Here is a 20,708-nt window from a genome sequence, read left to right as displayed (position 1 = left end):
TCTCTCTCTCTCTCTCTCTCTCTCTCTCTCTCTCTCTCTCTCTCTCTCTCTCTCTCTCAAGGTCGTTGGGTGTGCTGGAGTCTGAGCTACAGGTGGTTGTGAGCTGTTGTGTGGGCTCTCAGAGCACAAGCAGGAGCCTCTGAGAGCAGAAGGGGACTAACCAGTAATGTACCTCTTCCATCCCTGGCTTTACCCTAAATGTTTTAATTTAATTAATTTCTCATTGAATAATTACACCTAGTGACAGTGTCAGCTCTGGATGGAAAGCGTTTTTGAAGTCTGGTTTATGGTGTTTCTCATAGCACAGCTTAATGCTGTGTTTATAAAAATCCAGTTTTAACCATCTAAACTCGATGATAATTTTGTTTCAATTTCACTTTTTTTTTCCCCATGAGAGCAGGTAAACACACTTCAAGATCATGTCCTTCTGTCAGGCTGGTTTTTCTCTTTGAGCAGTAAGTCAGGCCGTCAAAGCCAAACCTTTTCATTGTTATTAAGAGAAAACACCATTACCACACAATGTGAAAAAATGTTTTCAATATTGGCTTTACTCACTGAGTTTTTAACTTTCTTTGTTTTACTTTTGGAGAAAAGTCTCATGTAGCCTAGCCTGGCCTTTATTTTAGATTCACTTTGTAGTAGAGGATAACCCTGAAATCCTAAGCTTCCCAAGGGTTGGGATTACAGGTGTATACCTACCATGCTCAGTTGCAACACTGTTATGCATATATACATATATAATTAGGGCAGCTTGTTTGAATCATAAATGGTAATTTCAGGTAATAATTTAGAGGAAAAATTTTTGTGGGTTTTAAAGCATCAAAATATGTCAGAATAATCACTGAATGGTACATACACTGTTCAGAGTTCTATCATATACTCATTTAAAAACAAAGCTTAACCATAGTTAACTTGAAGACTTTAGCTATTTAAAACAGCATGTTGTCTTTTTTCACTGATGTAGCAAAGCTTGTCTCTGCTTTTTATTATTTTTAGTGCTGGTATACACCTCGAAAAATCAGGTCTCGCCAATCACCCTTCTCTGTGAAACAAGCTATTCAAATAACCATCATATTTTTAAATGCTATTTTCGGTGGCAATTAAGGGATATAACCCATTTCCTCCTCCTGCCTTAAAAAGAGAAATCAATTTTACTTTGCAGTTTACTTGCAAGAAGAGGTAAACCTCTTTGTGTGGAGTATTGGTAGACAACACATTGTCAGCATAGGAAGAGCAAGGGGAACTATACAGAAAAGCTGAATGATGATGAACGCTTTTGTGTGAAGTCATGGACAATCCATCCTTCCTTTGCTGTTCCGATTCTTAGATCTTTAAAATGGAAACTTTGCAGGAAGTTAATACGAAGTTCCGCTTATTTGTGCTGAAGGCCTGGAGCAGGTTAGTTGGATCTATTGCCTTGTTGGGTATATTTAATCCATGCCCCTCCTGCGAGTTTTAAGAAGATGAGTATTTAACCTTTTGTTTCTTGACTTGACCTTAACATTTCTCTTGCATATATACATCAATATACATGTCACACACACACAATTGACATTGTTTACTGTTTTTATTTCTAAGGGTGGGACTTTTGGACCCAGTGTCAATCACTACAAATACTCTTCTCATTGAAAGATCCTTTTGTTTTTTCCTTTTTCTTTATCATCCACGAAGAACAAACACTGATTATTACAAAGTGCATGGATATGGAACCCAGATTTGTGCAACATGATGCCCATGCTTTGGCTTTTATGGCCATCTCTGCCTTTTCAGGATAATAAATAATGACCGCTAACAACAACAACAAAAGTCACTTTAAGAAAATGTGGTGGTCCTTTTTTGACAGGTAACTATTTGTGAGCATTTACCCAGCTCATTGCAGTTGTCATTCGTACCAGTTTATTTGAATCTGTGTAGAGCACAGTAATCAGCAGTTGAACCAACCGACAGTCCAGCTTATCGTTCACCATGGAATGTATTGAATATTTTTACTTCTGGGCTGAATGAGGGAAATACTGTCAGGTTTAAACATGGGGTTGAAATCCTTAATTAAGATGCCCATGGAGTGTCACGTTGACACTCCATGTGGATTTAAAAACCTTAACACACCTGAATTAGTAGCAAAATAAATTTTTATTTCCCTATCATAATTACTTTATAGCTTCTATACAGAAGTTAACTTCATAATGTTGCTACACATTTTACTGACTTTCTATACTTTTGGTCTTTTCGCTCCTTTGAAACTTGGTTGAAATCAAGCCAGAATACTTAACTTGATGAGTTTAGTGCTTTGTAAATCATAACCTTTAAATGAAACTGCAAAACAGAATAATGGATCAAACTGCTGTTTAAAAATAATCAAATTAAATGAAACAGATGTCATTTCTAATGCAAGGGCTCTGCTAACCAATATTCTTAATTAAATCCTGCCCAATACATTTCATTCATATTGAGGTGTGCCATAAATGCAGAATTTTGAAGACTTGGTTTAAGAAAATAATGAAAGCTATTTTTATAATTGTTTCCATTGATGACATGAAATAACTAGTATAGTGTTAACTAAATTATGAAAATCAATTGACCTATTTATTTGTACTTTTCCTAATGGGGCACACTAGGAGATTTAAAATGTACAACTCTGATTGTATTTGTAGCTCATGTTATATGTCTGTTGTTGAGCACTGTGTAAGAGGGACCAGAAAAACTAAACAAAAACACGGCATGATAGTTGCTCAAAAAACAATGCTAGCTAAACTCCACAATGCTCTGGAAATCTTCATTATTTAAACAAAATTCCAAACATTTCTATCTTCAAATGTGTATTGCATCCATTTCAAAACATGCATCTGTCAAAATAACCAGACTTCACAATAGCCAGAAAAATCAGCTGTCAAAGTATTAAAAAAAAAAAAAAACCCTCTCAAGTCCTCTAAGTTTGCTTCTGGTGTAACTTAGGGGTGATGCACACAACTTCAGGCTTATGACCAGATTTTGTGTGTGTGTGTGTGTGTGTGTGTGTGATTTCCAGTAGAGAAGGCTAACATTACAGAACCCTACAAAGAAGCATACATTGCAATTGAAGTCTGTTCAGGGGTTTCCTCTGCACTACTCGGAGTACCACATGTCCATCACTCTGGAAGACTGGCTCGTACCAACCATTCCTTATGAACTCATTCCCCAAAACACTCCGCCTTTCCAGGTCCCACCACAGGCTCTGCTTCTTGGGATCCTGGCCACTTGTTTTCTTCTCGTTTCCTTTTTGCTCCAAGTCAGGATAAACAAGTCAGTAAGGGAAAAGAGAAGATAAAGAAACCACCAGAGCAGAAGCACTTCTGTTTGTAGTGGCTGGGGGCTGCAAAGATCCTTCTGTGAAGAAGTTCCCCTCTAGGTCCATCAGACTGGTATAACTTCGGGCGGGGCTCCCTCTGCAGTTGGCAGTGTATTTGAACCTGTCTGTGGCACGGGCACAACCACAGCATCCTTGATTTCCGTGTTCACGTTACACGGGAAGTTCTTCTCCAGTTTGTTGGCAGTGTCTGGGCAATTCTGCACAAAGATCACACGGTTGTAGGCCTTCAGCCTGCGCCACAGTTGGACGTAGACTTTACACTGTACATACATGAAGACGAGACCTCCTGTGAAGCCAATAGCCACCACAACCAGTTTTGTCCAAAATGGCCATTCCAGCACACCTTTGAGAAAGAGAGAGAGTTATTATCAAGTTGTCATTTCTACATTTGGTGTACCCCCCACAATGGTCCCTACTAAGTACACCCAAATCCCTGAGTTATGTATGTTGTACCTTAAGGGCAGGCAAAGTGACTGGGGTCAATTTGTGGTTGCCCAAACTATGAAACAGTGGCATTTTCAGTACATCCACATTTCTCAAGAAACATTACAAAGGATTGATTCTCAGTTGTTGTGGCTGTGAAAATTGCTTTCTTTTAAACCAACTAATACAAACTTCAGTACTTTCATATTTTCTGTCCCATTGGTCACTTGTGGGTCTTAGTATTCATGAAATATGACTTCCCTGCATCTTAGTCACAAACATAAATAGCTTGTGCTGTTGGCTGAAAGCATCTTCCCACTGCTGCGGCCTCATTACTCTTGTTTCAAGTCACCTAACTCTATTTCTATGCTTCTTTCCTAACCAAGTCAAGAGTATGCAGTAGAACTTTCTAGAAATTTAATTAATTCAGCATCTTTAGCTTGGTAACAATGAAGAGAATATGTGTAAAACTCCTAGTTCAATAAAGAGATGCTCACAATAAGTCTATATGAAAGAAAAGAGCAAGAAGCATTGGTCCAAGATTGTTTTTATAGTGGACTCTACTCTAAAATCACTCTTAAAAAACACACACGCACAAAGAAATCTGGTATAAAAGAATATATTGTTAGGGTTTGTTCCATGAATTCAGTTGTATGCTTAGGTCAGATTATAGAACCAACAGTAAGAGAAGGATCCATCAGTATTTAAATATTTGGAAACTTGTAATTTACATATTTATGGGAACTTTACCTCCACAAATACATTGCATCTTTTTCCGTGTTTGTGGTATATATGGGCATGTGTATGTATGTCTGCATGTTTAAGGGCACATGTGTGTTAGGGTACATGTATATGTGCATATGTGTAGAGGCCATAGGTTGATCTTCCTCACCTTATTGAGGCAAAGTCTGAACCCAGAGCACACCGACTTGACTACTTGGGCTAGCCAGCTTGCTCCAGGGAGCTCCTGTCTCTACCTCATGTGTGCCGGGATTGCAGTTAGGACACCACACCTGCCAGCCTGTATGTAGGTGCTGGGGATCTGAACTCCAGGCCTTACGCTTGCATGGCCGGTGATTTTACTTGGTGAGCCATCTCCTCAGATGCAGCTCTGCAGCCTTTAATGCATAAGAAGGTTCTTGTGTCGAGAATTTGTGATAATGCCTCCTGATGGATTTAGAAAAGAGGTCCTGCCTTTATCTTTCACTTGTGGTTGTGAACATCCTTATCTCTCTAATCTAGCTCTTTCTCTTATACTTTGTCCGATGTCCTATCTGTGTAGCCTTGGAAACCACGTGTTCCCTCTCCTAACACTGGTTCAGGCTGCTGCATGGGCTGTCCCCATCCTTTTTATAACCAACTAGTGATTCATTAGAGCCCACCCCATGAGTAAAGGATTAAATTTGTGGCAGGTTGACAAACCCAGAACCCACGCCTCAATTAGTGACATTTCCTGCTAATCCCTGCAGAAACTTCACAATCCCTATCACCATCTCAATCTAGGCCAACCTCTGAAGTTGGCATATAAAGAAAAGGGTGGTTTTAGTATCTGAAATGGCAAATGCCTTTTTCAAAATACTTCTAATTGTCTACATAGACTTTCGCTAGAAATACTAACAATGTTAATCCACGTTGGAGTAAATGGAAGAACTGAGGATGTTAAATTGGGAGAGTAAGGACTTGCAGGGCCACTGGTTTGGAGAAGTAACATGGACATTATGGTCCCAGGGATCAATGTCAAGGCCTTGGGCGTGCTGCAGGTGCCTTTCTTTGCGAAGCCATCTTGCTCCTTTTAGAATTCACTGCAACTGTCATGTTAGAAAGGCAGGCAGTCAACATGCTCCTTGATTAGAATAACAAAAGCCAAGCTGGAGAGTTGCTCAGCTGTTAGTCTTCAAAAATGATATGCGCTTAGTTCCCAGCATCTAGGTTGTAAAAGCTTGTTTATGTAGTCTCCCTTTCCTGTCCTCCAGTGTACCAGTGTGCACACCTTGTGTGCCATTTTTTGCACACACTGCACACACATGCACACATGCACGCACTCACAAATAAATAAATCTTTAGGTAAAATAGCCAAACTCCACACAGCTTAGCTGCACCTGCCACTCTAGCTGATAACATCTTCACTGCCAGACAAGTAAAGGAACCTTTTATGCTTGACTATGCAGCTGCTGGTTGGAATGCCAGCTCTCTCCAGGTGCAACAGTTGACAGTCCAGATCAGACTACCTGGCTCAGGCCAGAACAAATACCTAAGCAAAGCACAGAATGAGGGTTGAAGTAAATGTTGTCGTTCTAAGTCATCACCTTTTGGTCCATTTTTATGCTTTAGAATGGAGGCAAATTTACTCTTACCACAGGGTTCTTGGTGTCAGTTATGTGAACTAACAGTACAATAAACCGGCAAAGTGCACATGACCAGTCACTGGGGGCCTGTGGGATTTGAATGCCTGTGAACAGCCATTGTGGTGGCCCAAATGACTTGCCTGCCCCATGTCTCTGGCTGACTAAGCTGCACAATAAGAGCAACAGTTTCCATGGCACCCACATTCGAATCTTTCTCACTTTTTGCAGACTCTAACTTGTGGATGCTTCCAGAATCCAGAAGATGTGGAGTCAAGTTAGCTGCCAGCCATGGTGTTGGCATAGAGCCTCACCATGTAACCCCGCATCCCTGGCCTCACCATGTACCCCTGCATCCCTAGCCTCACCATGTGCCCCTGCATCCCTGGCCTCACCATGTACCCCTGGATCCCTGGCCTCACCATGCGTCCCTCCATCCCTGGCCTCACCATGTGCCCCTGCATCCCTGGCCTCACCATGTACCCCTGCATCCCTGGTCTCACCATGCGTCCCTCCATCCCTGGCCTCACCATGTACCCCTGCATCCCTGGCCTCACCATGTACCCCTGCATCCCTGGTCATTTTAATTCTTTTCACCAGAGATGCATGTAAAAAAAAAAAAAGGCACAAAAAAAAATCAATGAAAAGGCCTTTAACCAGAAGGATCGAGCAAGCATGTGCACTGAATTTGCTAGAGAGTTCTCACATTGAGCTATCAACCAAATGACAGCTGCTTACAAACTGGTCTGTAGTCCCTGGGACCTTTCAAATGCATTTGTTTTTTAGAAGATCTTTTTTCAAAAAACAAAACCAAAAAACCAAACATGTTTCCCTTGGAAGTAGAACCAGGTCTCTGGCCTTCTCTCTGGCACACAGGCTTGGATGTCTTTAATATCTCCTTTTCTGTTTTCTCTTTGAGTCAAATTGGAGAAACCAGAAGGTTCTCGATGGGTTTCTGATGTAGCTGCAGGTCAGTCAATTACACTTTTTCTTTACTCTTAAACCAGCAATCTCTAGGTCTCTCTTTGACGGATGCTATTTCTTCATGCTCTGTGTGTCCTATCATATGACTGGAAACACCAAGAATGCATCTAAAGCCTTTGAATCATCCAACAGAAAGAGAGAAGCCAGAAGCTACAGGGACACCCCATGTCTCAAAGAAATACCTCCCTAATCATCGCGAATAGCTCTGGCTGGAGTGGATTACTCAGCATTTCAAACTGACTGCACCTGTGAGCTGATGGGCTCTGCTTTCCTCTTTTCCCATTGTGTAAATTAAAGAGCACAGTGTATACTTTCCTTGATTTCTTTTAGTATTAAAATTAAGTTCTTAAAATTAAAATGTAAAATTCAGTGTATATAAGCTATGAATGATGTGACATGCCACATATAGAAACACATTTCGGATAACATAATGCAAAATGCCTGATCATGATGTTTGAAAACCGTATAAAAAAAAGTCCCTAGAAGGTAGAGGATCTAGCTTTCTCGGCTTCACAAGTGAAGTGAAGAAACTTTGCTTTAGATATGTGGTTTTCTTCAACATAACTTCCAGTGAAGAAGGCAGAGCTAGAGCCCTGGTCTATCAGCAACTACTAGGCCAGTGTCTGTCATATTAAGTTTGTACTGATCTCTAGAAGTTGCCTCTAGTCACAATCACAGCCATGACCATGGCCACGGCCAGCGAACAATTTTGAATTTCCACCAATGTCAAGTGCTCTCGGAATAATGACATCTGGCCCTGGTGAAAAGGAACTTCTGTTAGCACTTGGTTGTCCAGTGCCAAAAAATAAGCTCTGAAAATATACACACAACTAATATTATATGGACTCAATAGATTATATTTAGGAATATATATGCATATACACATATGTATATGCATACAATAATAATTAGTGAAGAAAGAGACCATGAATTTGAAGGAGAGCAGGAGGAGTATATGGGGGGGCGCTTAGAGGGAGCAAAGGGAAGGGAGAAATATAATTAAATTATAATCTCAAATATTAACTGTAGACAAATATAAACTATTCAAGCTATGTGTATATGTATAGTGTTCATGACTTATAAATGCACCCACATTTAGACTTGAGTTCTGCATGGAGATCTCATGCTTTACATACCAATATTCTAAAAGAAAATAAAATATCCCTGTAGAAGAGACACCCAATTCGCAGTTCAAACTACTGCTGTTTAATAAAAAAGGTTTTGTTGTTTTTTTAAAATAAGATAACATCCTGGATCATTTGTCTAGACCATGTAAGGAAGAGACAGGAGGACTAACTGCTGTTCAAGTGAAAGAGGCAGCACTAGCAATAACTTGGATTGTAAGGAAGAGGAAGAGGAGGTGAGGGATCCTTGTGTGGGACACCAGACATGTCTCATCTGAAAGAAGAACTGTCTTAAAACATGTGGGCTTGTTTTCTGTCTACAGTTGAAATGATTTTTGCTGCTTTAGACTCAGCATCAATTATGGTTGGAAAGGACAACTTGTTCCTCTTCAGACACTTCTGAAGATTTAAAATATGTTAGCCTTTTAAATTAGGCAGGTTTTTCTCCAATAACTTCAAAAGTACATTCAGGATTGGTGGTCACAATGCCTGAGGAAGATTAACATGCTAACAGCTCAGCAGATACCCACATCACCAGACCATGAATGGCGAAAAGGAAGGCTTTGGACAACGCAGAAAGATGCCCATGATACCCTACTGTGTGTGTGCTGGGGGATTGGGCAAATGGGGTGTGAACAGAGGTGATTTTCTTCGTAAGAGTCACTTTGGTTTCCATGTGTCCTGGGAGATGTCCCACCAGCACTCAGCTCTGCAGGGAGCCTCAGTCTCTGCTACTCCACAAATACCTTGTTTTCTAATTTAACGACTTTGAATACCAAAGATATAAAAATGATCTCATTGTGAGTTGCTAGAAGACAGCAGAAAATATTACAAACATTATCTAATCTCTGTGTGTGAACCCACTCTTTGATTATCACTCAAATACATTCGTGTGCGTGCATGCGTGTGTGCATGTGTGTGTGTGTGTGTGTGTGTGTGTGTGTGATGTCATGTAGCTTATACTGGCCTTGAATTCACACTGTAACCAAAAATTAAATTTCTTATCTTCCTGCCTGTCTTCAGGTTGCCAAGGTAACAGATGCAGCTATTATACCCTGTTGGTGTGATGATGGTGACCAACATCCTGAACACTAAGCCAGCTCTCTATTAACTGAAGTACATCACCAGCATTGAGGGTTTTATTGGGAAATCTGAATTTGTAGGGTTACTCATGGTCTGAAGTCTATGAAGCATTAGTTTAGATTGGTGATTGGTGGGGGTGATGGGTTGGGTGGTGCCATCCATGAGTACTGATGGTCTTAAGAAAGCAGGCTGAGCAAGCATAAGAAGTAAGCCAGTAAGCTGTACCCCTCCATGGCTTCTGCATCAGCTCCTGCCTCCAGATTCCTTTCTTGTGTGAATCCTTGCCCTGACTCCTCTCAATGCTGGATTGCTGTAACCTGGAAGTATATGCTGAAATAAACCCTTTCCTTTCTAACCTGCTTTTAGTCATGGTGTTTCATCGCAGCAGTAACTAAGGCTTGTCATAACTAAGACAAGTTGGCACAAGAATAGGAGATATCACTGACAGACCTGATCATGTTTTTTGGAGGGGAGGATTATGGAAGAGTTTTTTGGAATCTTGGCTAGAAATGTGATTGAGGGTTGAGAGTTCCGTGAGCTACTCTTTAGGAGCTTCAAAGAAAAGACTCTTGAGAGAAGTATAGATGATGCAAGCCTGGCTTGTGAAGTTTCAGAGGTAAGCAAAGACTCTACCTGGCCTTTTGTGTGAAGAGTCTGTGGTATCCAGTCAGCTGGGGCTGAGGAACTGGCTGTGATTGACAAGTGGACTGCACCACTCACATGAAACCTTTCCTTTGCTAGGACAACGGATGCTGGTCAGCTGGGGCTGAGGGATTAGCTGTGATTAAGAAGAGACCAGCATCGCTGAGGTGAAGTCTTCTGGGAACTGTTTCCTAAAGGTCAGGACACAGAAGCTTTGTTCCAGAAGTGGCCAAGGTTGTATCTTATGCTGTGCTGGCGGCTGAACTTGGCAGTGGAAGGGTCTACCACATGGTACTGGTTTTGAAGACATGAAGGAGCCGTGAAAAGCAGCAGATGCTTGGCACTGTATGGCAGGGCTGGAGTCCTCGAAGAAAGCCCAAGGGAGGCACCTGGTGCAGCCCACTTTAACAAGGGACTCCAGCAGTTTTGGAGATGCCAATGTGGTGGGATGTCCACCAAGAACGGCAGCAGTAGTGGAGTGGAACCAGCTAGAACTTAGAAGACAAGCTGTGTGTGCTGCAGAGGGTGGAGCTGGAGAAGTGGCCTAAGACTCCTGGAGGAGCCCAGAAGATCAGGAGTGAATCCCAGACATTGGACATTGAGTTATTTATATGGTTGGAGTTTGCTTAGTGTGACTGTGTCCTGGTTCTTCCCTCTTGATGAAAGCATTTAACTTAGTTTTGATTTTTTTTACAGTAGCCCTCAGCTAAGAGACATTAAATTTTTAAAAGAGCACTTGGTTATTTTTAAAAAAGAGAGTAGATACTTTAGAGAGACCAAAATTTTAATGTGTTTGAATTTGTAAGGATTGTGGGACTTTTCAAGTTATTTATATTTTATATTGTGATGTTAATATTAATGTGCTATCAAGGACATAAATTAGAAAAGAAATCTCCTAATTGAAAAGTGATGTGCTTATGGAGTGTTACTCAGCTGCTAGAAATAATGACATGATGAAATTTTCAGGCAAATGGATGGATAAAGCTAGAAAAAAAATCACCCTGAGTGAGGTAACCCAGACCCAGGAAGACAAACATGGTATGTAGTCACTTAGAAGTGGATATCCGCTGGTAAGTAAAGGATAACCATGCTACAGTCCAGACTGGAGAGGCTCAGTAACAAGAGTGACTCAACGGGCGATGCATGGATCTCCCTGGGAAGGTGGGTGTTGAGAGGGAGCCATGTAGCAACCTAGTACTGTGGGAAGTCTCGGCCATCTATGAGAGCTACCCTAGTGAAGTCTTCTAGTAATGGGTTATGGAGCCCAAAGCGGCCATCTTCTTGCCTGTGCAAAGCCTACAGCACTGGGACTGGACATCAACCCAGCCACAAAACCTTCAACCTACAATATGTCCTGCCTGGAAAATTCGCTGGGGTACTACTGGTGACACAGAATTTATACAAGTGGCCACTTCCAGCAGGAAGACAGAGCATCAAATGAGGGAGGGGGTTGCCATCCCACAGTCAACACTCTGACCCATAATTGCTCCTGTTTGAACAACTACAGGGATGGAAATGGAGAGGAGCCTGAGGAAAAGAAGGTCCAGTGACAGGCCCAAAGTGGGATCCAGCTTAAGGGCAGGTCCCAAGGCCGGACACTATTACTGAAGAGCACTCACAAAATCGGACATATCTTGACTGATATCTGAAAGACCCAACAAGCAGCTGAAAGAGTCAGATGCAGATATTTGCACCCAATCAATGGACAGAAGCTGCTGACACCTGTGGCTGAATTAAGAAAATGCTGGAACAAGCTGAGGAGGAGGGCAATCCTGTAGGAGGATTAATTAATCTCAATTAACCTGGAGCCCCACCAAGATCTGTCAGACACTGGATCACCAACCAGGCAGCATACACCAGCTGATATGAGGCCCCCAACACATGTACAGCAGAGGAGTGCCGGTCTGGATTCAGTCAGAGAAGATGCACTTAACCCTCAATAGACTGGAGGCCCCAGGGTGTTTAGAGGTCTGGTTGGGTGGGGGGTGGGGACATCGTCATGGAGACGGGGGTGGGTTGGAGGTATATGATGTGGAACAGTCTGGAAGGTGGACTGGGGGTGGGGAATAGAATCTGGAGTATAGAAAAAATTTTTTTAAAACAAACAAACAAAAAAGACAGCAGCCTGGGTAAGCCATGAAGAGGAAGCAGTAAGCAGCATCCTTCCATAGCTTCTGCATCTGCTCCTTCCTCCAAGTTCTTGACCTGTTATGAGTTCCTGTCCAGCCTTCCCTCAGTGAGGTCTGTTACCTGGGAATTGTAAGCTGAAACACACCCCTGCCACCCCCCCCACCAATTTGCATCTGGTCATGGTGTTTCATCACAGCAACAGAAACCCTAATGAATCCTATTCATGCTATTGTATTTTGTGGTAGTTAATGACCATGAGCTGAAGTTGGGGAGAATGGAGAAAGTGTAAGTAAGAGGCTTTGGCTGCTTTATATAAAACAGTTTTCACATGGATATTGTTAGTGGGGAAGGAGATAAATGGAAAGAGTTCAGGGCTGTATGAGGCAGATTGCATATGACCTGGTCGTTAATTTAAGAGAGACAGTTGACCAGAAAAGGGAGGAGATCCAGATTTTAAGGATCCCTTTTACAAGGCGCTGAGGTTGGCGGTGGGAGATGACTGAGTATGAGCTTGGGGTATCTGGGAGACTTTCAGGGGTGTTCTCGGGAGGGAGTAGATGCAAGCTTTGGGGCATATTATAAACTAGGAATAAAGTTGGGAGTGTTTCAGTATGCAATCAGCAATGAAAGGGTTTGAGAACAACAGAATCACTGCCCCATAAGCAGGGGAGGCAGAAGAAAGGAGGGGACGTGGGTTTTTTGGTTTCTGGAGAGATGTGGTGTAAGAAGGAACCAAACTGAAGCCATTTTGAATAAAACTTCCATATTGAATAGGGGGTCAAATAAAGACTGCCTGGGTAACTGACATCCTGCTTGGCAGAAAGAACATGTACATGGTTAACTGATACCCTGGTTGGCAAGTTGAGATATGAAGGCTAGGCAAGTCACCTTACCACGGCTGAATAAACCAACTTCTGAGAACAGGATAAGTATACCCCAAAGACATGTTCCTAAGGAAGTCCCCTATCCCTAAATCCTGATTAGTGGAAAAATATAACTGCAAATTAGCACAGATGTGTATCACTTTCAAGCTTAAAAACTCTGTAGCAGTCTGGCTCAGGGTAGGGGGGTGAGGGGTGGGATGGGGCTGCAGTTCAGCTCCTATGTCTGTCCAATGGCCCTGATTAATCAATATGGCTTGATTACAGCCAATTTTTGTCATCTTCATTGTGTTGGATCTAAGTGGATCCCATAACAGTTGGACAAGCACGACTGATTAAGTTAGCATGAGTGTTTTCCCATAGGAGTCTTGTCTGGGTATAACAGGTGAAATGAGGTTGTCCACAATAGTCTAGTCATATCAGGACACTGTCTAGTCATGAAAATGCTTTTTTCTCCAGTCGGGGGCTCCACTTAGCCACCTAAGAGTAGGAAGTCTCTGGCTAGGAGTCATCAGATCTGCCCTGCTAGCTAGGAACACACTTTACTCTTACAGGGAGCATTGGGTGAGATAGTTACACTCTGCTTTTCTTCCTTCCTTCCTTCCTTCCTTCCTTCCTTCCTTCCTTCCTTCCTTCCTTCCTTCCTTCTTTCCTTCCTTCCTTTTTGCTTTTGTTTTTGATTTTCAAGTTTCTCTGTATAGCCCTGGCTGTCCTGGAACTCACTCTGTAGACCAGGCTGACCTCGAACACAGAAATCCTCCTGCCTCTGCCTCCCAAGTGCTGGGATTAAAGGTGTGGGCCACCACTGTCGGGCTACACTCTGCTTTTCATTTAGGCAGAGTTGGGTATCTGCTTTGGTGTATGCAATTATTTTTTTAAGGTCCTACCTACAGGAAGTGAGAATTTATTCAATCTAGATTTAACATGACACCTTAAAAGCAAGAAACTCTGGGAAAAGTCATAATGTGGCAAAACAGAAGCCATCTTTAACTGATTCCATTTATAAATGAGTTAATGGTGCATAAATGTATTCTAAAAAACTTATATCCTACCTGTTTCTCTAGTATTTAGACTCGATATAGGCTTTTCATAGTTTTCTGGTTTTATAAAGGAATGCTAGGGTCTGCCAGTCAAACTCCAGCTCTTCTTCTCTTAAACAATGTGCACCAGGAGCCCCTCAGGTCTGGAACCTTCAAAGCCCGTCGCACTTTAGGAAACTCAAGTGTACACACATACTGTGTGCACCACTGCCCCCAAATGGACAGGCCTGGAAAGGCTTTAAATATTATATATTTGTAGTCTAATATAGTTCTTCGTAGCCTGGATGATGTCCTTCAAACTGGGCATGGCTAAGATGTTCAACTACAGTGCTAAGCCACTGCATCAAATTGCCCAGCATGAGGACTCCAGGACATGTTCACTACCACAGTGTTACCTTGTACCATCAAAGCAGCAGCAGGCAGGGTGAATTAAATAAGACTTTAAAACTCTCCACTTTTCTTTCTTTTCCATTTATTTATTTATTTATTTATTTATTTTTCATTTTTTTTTGAGACAGGGTTCTTCGCTATTCTAGAACTCACTTTGTAGACCAGGCTGGCCTTGAACGCAGAGATCTGCCTGGCTCTGCTTCATCAGTGCTGGGATTAAAGGTGTGCACTACCACAGCCCAGCAACTCTCCACTTCTCTACCAATTTGCATTTTCATGTCAGGCTGAGCTTGGCTCTCAGTGAGCCTCTGGAAATCTGAAGTGGTAAATGGTACCCATGCAGCCCTCACAGCTAAGCTTTACCTGGGCCCAACGGTCCCAAGTCCTAACTTGGGAATCCCAAGTGGCCCATGCTTTTTAGATAGAGTTGATCAAGAAGATAATTATAGAGGTTTCGCTGCAAGTTATGGTCCTTGCTCAGGTGTCCCATCTGGAAACCTAAGGGAAACCTAAGGGAAACCTAAACTTTGGAAATGGCTTCCTGTGCACACTTGGGTCCCATCAGGGGATGGGAGGAGGAGCTGGGAGAGGTCCTTACCATTGTCGTTACCTTGCTTGATTTCCTCCGCTGTCCGATCTATCAACACATACAAGGACCACACCACACAGGTGACGGCGATGACGTGGAACGTGACAGAGCAGAATATTTTCCTCCTTTCGCTCGTAGTCATCTGGAGCTTTTCCCACTGCAAACAGAAAGGAATCACTCACTGCCGAGTTTACGACCAGAGCATTTTGCTTTTACTTTGCATTCCAGACAGGAATCCACAGTGTAAACATCTCGATATCCATTTACACGATACTGATATAGTAAGACACTGCATTTGGGAAGATATGACATCATCACTGACAGAGTAAATACAACTTAATTTGTAAGAAATAATTTCCTAGGCTCCAAATGAATTAAGCCAGGTTGTGACTCATTCTGCAATAGGAGTGAGGTAGGTTCATGGTATTGTATGATTTTAACTGGTGTGGGGATGAGTGAGGTGGTAAAAGTAAGGCATAGTAGTGTGTGACTGTAATGCCAGCACTGGGAGGTGGAGTCACAAGGACGTCGGGCTCCCTGACCAAAAGGACTACTGGGACTAGTGAGTTCCAGGATCTGTGAGTAACACTGTCACAAAACTAAACATCTCAGTGGAGAGTAGTAGAGGAAACACCCAGCGTGAATGATGGGCTTTCACAAAACCATGTGTGTGTATGTGTGCATGGGTGCACACACCCAAGTAGCAGGCACAAGCGCACATACAATGAAATATTATGGTTTTTAGAAAATATTTTCCTTCTAGGCTCCAGCCCATTACTTCATTGTGGTACCATGTTATGTGTCATAACTGGCAGCCTTCACTATATGGATTACTTTTAATCTAACAGGGCAAGTGTTGTATGGTTAAAATGATAATCGAACAAGAATTTCATTGGTAAACTGAGAGTCACAGAAGGAGTTAATGGTTTTTGTTTCCAGCTGGATGTACTAGAGAGATAATGGAAAGAGAATCTGCTGAGGGCTTTCTCGGAGTGCCCTTGAGTTTGCTACATGGAAGCTGGGAATGCTCCAACTATCACCTGTTCCTGAGTCTCACGCCTCAGAAGGCTGGTGACTGCTCCCTCAGTCAGCAAAAGAAGAAATGTCACAAGCTTTTGAGGTAAAGTATGTATGAGGGCTAGTTAATCACACTTCAAAACCAGACATTCTCAACTTTCAATGTCTGTGTAGCGACGGTCACCTCTTCATGCTGGGAATATTTCTTTATTTTTGCCTCTTGAATTTCCATAGGAAAATCAAAAGATGGATTTTATGAACCAGTATGCAAAGGCTTTTAATAAGCCAAATTCTTTATATTAATATCCCTTTGATTAAGCAAAACTCATGGAACTTTTGGAGAGTCCTCTCCTTCCCTGTCCTAGCAACATGCAGGGTTCACTGTACAACACAAGTAAAAGCAGGAAAGACAGGTTATGCCACACAAAGTCCAGGACCTGCCACCAGCTGGAGATGTGTCTGGTGTTGTTTTCTTTGTCTCCACACTGCTTGTCTCATACTCAGGGAAAACAAGTTTGTGGTGGCAGTCAGGAGAGGGATGCAGGCTGGGGGCTGGAGGGCAGAGGTACAGACTGAAGGCAGGGATGTAGGATGGGGGTCAGTGGTCCCGGCTGGGTGGACAGTGGCCATTCTTTACTTGGTTTGCTAATAACAGGCTAGATCTAGCATGTCTGTTGTGATCCCCGATGAAGGCTGCCTTCCCAACCTTCTTGATCAAGATAGATCTTACCAGTGTTGCCAAAACAACCTTTGCTCATGTTGTCACTGTCCAGCTACCTGGACATCAATATTTTGCCTCATGGATACAGAAACTGCCCGTTTGATTCTTGTCTAAGTTTTTCCTCTTTTCTGTGTAAATACAAATGAATAAATATATTTTTTAAAATTGGGACTTATATCTAAAAAGCAACTTTATGTAATAAAATACATTGTCTAAAATCAGTGAAAAAACAAAATAGGAGTGGATAAGGTAGAACCAAATAATTTATAGACTCTCGTGCCAGACAGTGGGAGCTCAGAGGCTATTGCTGGCTTATAAAGACTCTCATGCGAGACAATAGAGCTCAGTGGCTATCTCTTGCTACTGACATTAGAAGTGACAGTTTAAGGAGAAAGTATAATAGGATCATCTACTTTTTCCACTTTATAAATCCTCACAGAACCAATCAGAAACTCACCACAGGTAGCTGCATGGCCACAGCGCCCTCTGCTGCATACAGACTTTATTGCATGAGATACTTTGCACCCGGCCCCACATGCTCAGGTCAGTGTAAAAAACTTTAATGGAGTCTGCTGCAAGCGTTCATAATGGCAAAGACATGAAGGAAGGGAGGGTGCAAGTCTCATTTTAACAGTGCATGAGAGGGCCGAAATGTAATATCTGCAATGTTGAAATTGATTCAGTAGCAAGCTTGATTCATAAAGACTGGATGAAAATAAAGGGAAACATTGATTCACACTGCACCTCCCCCTCTTGCCCAGCTCCACAGCGCAATGTGTGGCTTGTGCTCACAATCCCAGATGTGCTGTGTGATGTCGGGGACGTCTCCTGCAGAAGTTCTTTCCGTTCTCAGAGCTTTATTCCCCTCATCAGCACCAGGGCACCCATTAGACTTGCAGATCACCCAAACTCACTGTTAGATAGAGGTGTCGCCAGATAGCCCAGGCTGACCCTGAATTCACAATCCTCCAGCCTCAGTCTCTGGAGTGCTGGTCTCATCATGCCTGGCTTCTTTCCCACAATCCTTTAAGTTGCCTACTTTTCTATCTTCCTGTCACTAGTCACGCTCTCCTTTATGTCCTGAAAACACATCAGCTAAGGTTGAGCAACCACCTTCACAGAATGCTAGCATCCCCTCTGCAGCCGGTCTTGGACTTCACTTTCAGGCTTTGCATCCCCTGGTCTGAGCACTTGTCATTTTTATCATCCTCTCTTGCCAAGGCTCCCAAGCAGCGAAGCATTGAACAGAGCCCCAGTATTCTTCTTTCTCTCCCCTTCCTTTCCTCTCTTCTTTCCTTCCCAATTTTCCTATGTATCTCTCAAATTTCTAACATAACCCAGAGTAATCTATAATTGGATACCTCAAATGATGCCACTCGGTGGCACCAGCACCCAGTGGTCCTTAGGATCATTGTGGTTTTTGCACAGCCAGGACCAGGAGTTTCCAGCCATCTTTTTAGACTATTGCTGTCATTTCATTTTCATAAATGCTAAGCTGAATTCTAAGAGTTTAACTTTTTTCTGGGTCTCCTTATATTATTACTGTGGGGTTTGTAACATATATTAGGTCTAAGATGTAGTGCATTCTGCAGACACCATAGCCCAATACATTACATGAGAGTTTAGGAAGACCTCTCAAAGGCTCTGTGGTATGACACACTGGAGCAGTTTCTTGAGGCTTCGTTCTAGAGCAGCAGTTCTAAGGGTATTCCCCAGCATCAGTTTGGACTCTGGGGAGCTTATTAGTAATCCAGTGTTTAGGGCCCCACCTCACACTTACTGAATTGGAAACTTCGACAACAGGGCTTCTTTAGTCTGGGTTTTTCAATTATTTAGGGACTGGATGAGTGGGTTGGTGAATGGCACATGTGGCACAGGACGGCTGTGGAGGTGACAGGACAGCTCTATCTTTAGATCATGTGTGTCCTGGCATCAATAGCAGGTGTGATCTGAGTATTAGCAAGCCCCCCAGTTCCTCTGATGCTCTGAAATTTGAGATACCCCTGTCTAATCTGGTCCCTTGTAAGAGAAGTAGAGTGGTCTTGATGGGGCATAGGAATAGGACTTGTCACTCCCTATCATGAACTAGTTTAGTAGTTAAGGGAAGGTGACAAAACCTGCAGGACAGTCCAACTATCTGTCTATAGTGCAAATATACCCTGGTGAGTAAAAGGAAATCACATAACCAGTGAATTTGTTTAAAGTAAAAAGCTTGGCAGTTTGTTAATTGCTGAAACAAGCAGTTTCATTTTAATTTTACTTTTATTTTCCAAATTAACATCAAAGTGACAGAAAAACTTATTAAAATAGACTGGTGTTACTTAACAGTTTCAAATACTTTGGGAAGGAACCAAAACTTGGCGTCTGAATGTTTATGAGGACTAACTCTTGAGATGAAAATCTCTATTCTACCTGCAGACAACCATTTAAGAACATCAGAAGAGAAAGTTAACCTTTTGTGGAACTGCTAAAAGCTTGCATGTCATCAGGAAACAGAAAAACCTGCCTGAGATACAGCAGCTAGTTAAGGTCACAGAGTGACAGAAAACTATTGTCACAGACAAGACAGAAAGTTCACGAAGTGTGAACTTGTCCTTTAACAGAACTAAACTTAGCTATCCACACAGGTTTCCCAGCTTTGTCACTGATAACAAAACTCTTATCTGTGAATACTGATAACTACCTAGTACCTCTGTACATAACCTATAGTTGAAGGGACAGTGTGTGTGTGTGTGTGTGTGTGTGTACGTGTGCATGTGTGTATGTCTATATCTAGTTCCTCCATTTCTCTGGATAACAGGGACAAGAGGAAAGGGTTTTGTACCACAGGATTTCAAGAAAACACATTCATAGAAATTTAAATGGAAACAGAATGAGAGGGGCCACATACCCAGAGGGGCCTGTGTAGTATTCAAGGATTGTGTTGCCATTTGAGGACTTTGTCCAAAGGTTGGTTTAGGCTGTAGTTATTGATGTCTGGTTGTGGTAAAGATCATACTGTAAGCAGTTATCTGTAGAGGACTAGTTCTGATGCTTTGATTTAATCGGGAATCTGTGTTTACTGATGCTGAAGGTTCTTGCCTCCAATTTGTTTTTGATCTATCAATAAAGATGCCAATGGCTGGGTGGAAAGAATGAGACAGGACTTCCAGGTTCCCACAGGCTAGGAGAGAGGAGAAAGCAGGAAGAGGAGGATCAAGATACTTGGAGGGGAGAGAGAAACGGAACAGACTCAGAGATACAGGAGAGATCTTCCAAAATGAAGGTAGAAAGGGAAAATGGCCCATGAAAGGGCAGCCTGAGAGCATCTTTGGTAGGAAGAGCAGTGGGCTTCCCAGAAGGTAAGTAAGTAACTAAGCTGAGGACAGATTTAGAGGTGCTGAGCTAGGAGTAAAGGTAAGGGCACACTAGCCATGGAAGGCTTAAGAGAGCCCGGCCACAGAGCCAGAAAGGCAGGTTAAAAACGAACTAACGTATGTGTGTCTTTCATCTGTGGATCCGAGATAGCTCCTGGGGAGTGCATGCCCGGGACTCACTGGGAGCTCAAAGCGGAACAGCAAAAGCTACATGCTACAGCTATCTTTCTTACTAAGAATGACTGCTAAACTTTATTAGAGTAGTTGAGAATCTCAAATCAATAGGCTTACGTTGCTACTGGTCGAGTTGAGTCTCCTTTTGGCCTTTTGAATCCCAGAGTAAGAGGCATTCTACAAACAAGGGATACCAGTGGATGTGCTGTGTTCTGAGAGGCTGTCACTATTACAAGTAGTTTTTAATGTTGCCTGTTGTAATGATTAATGTGGATTGTCAGCTTGATGGTATTTAAAATCATCATGGAAACACACTCCCAGGTAAGAGATTATTGAGAGTCAGTTAACTGAAATAGGGAGATCTACTCTCAATAGGAATGATACTATCCCACAGTCTGTGGTCCCAGATTGGGGGGAGGGAGAGAGAGAGAGAGAGAGAGAGAGAGAGAGAGAGAGAGAGAGAGAG

At 42.4% G+C, this 20,708-nt stretch overlaps 1 protein-coding gene across 5 annotated transcripts in view; it reads right to left on the bottom strand.

The window, feature by feature from the left end:
• Window positions 1–2: 2 nt before the first annotated feature.
• March1 (membrane associated ring-CH-type finger 1) overlaps window positions 3–20,708 on the bottom strand; it is a 76,020-nt gene continuing 55,314 nt past the window's right edge. For 3 of the 5 annotated variants that reach the window (XM_028789070.1, XM_028789075.1, XM_028789074.1), the window contains 2 exons: window positions 14,984–15,131; window positions 3–3,689 (listed from right to left, as the gene is read on the bottom strand). In XM_028789070.1, coding sequence (XP_028644903.1) covers window positions 3,391–3,689; window positions 14,984–15,131 — 447 coding nt within the window. In that variant the 3' untranslated portion in view covers window positions 3–3,390. The remainder of the gene's footprint in view (window positions 3,690–14,983; window positions 15,132–20,708) is intronic. The other 2 variants (XM_028789071.1, XM_028789076.1) reach the window with 1 other exon arrangement.

This window comes from Grammomys surdaster, unplaced genomic scaffold, assembly GCF_004785775.1.
Source record: "Grammomys surdaster isolate TR1022 unplaced genomic scaffold, NIH_TR_1.0 125780, whole genome shotgun sequence".
In the NCBI taxonomy this organism is placed as follows: domain Eukaryota; kingdom Metazoa; phylum Chordata; class Mammalia; order Rodentia; family Muridae; genus Grammomys; species Grammomys surdaster.
The sequence above is the reverse complement of the archived record's forward strand: the minus strand, read 5'-3'. Positions and strand labels throughout refer to the sequence as shown.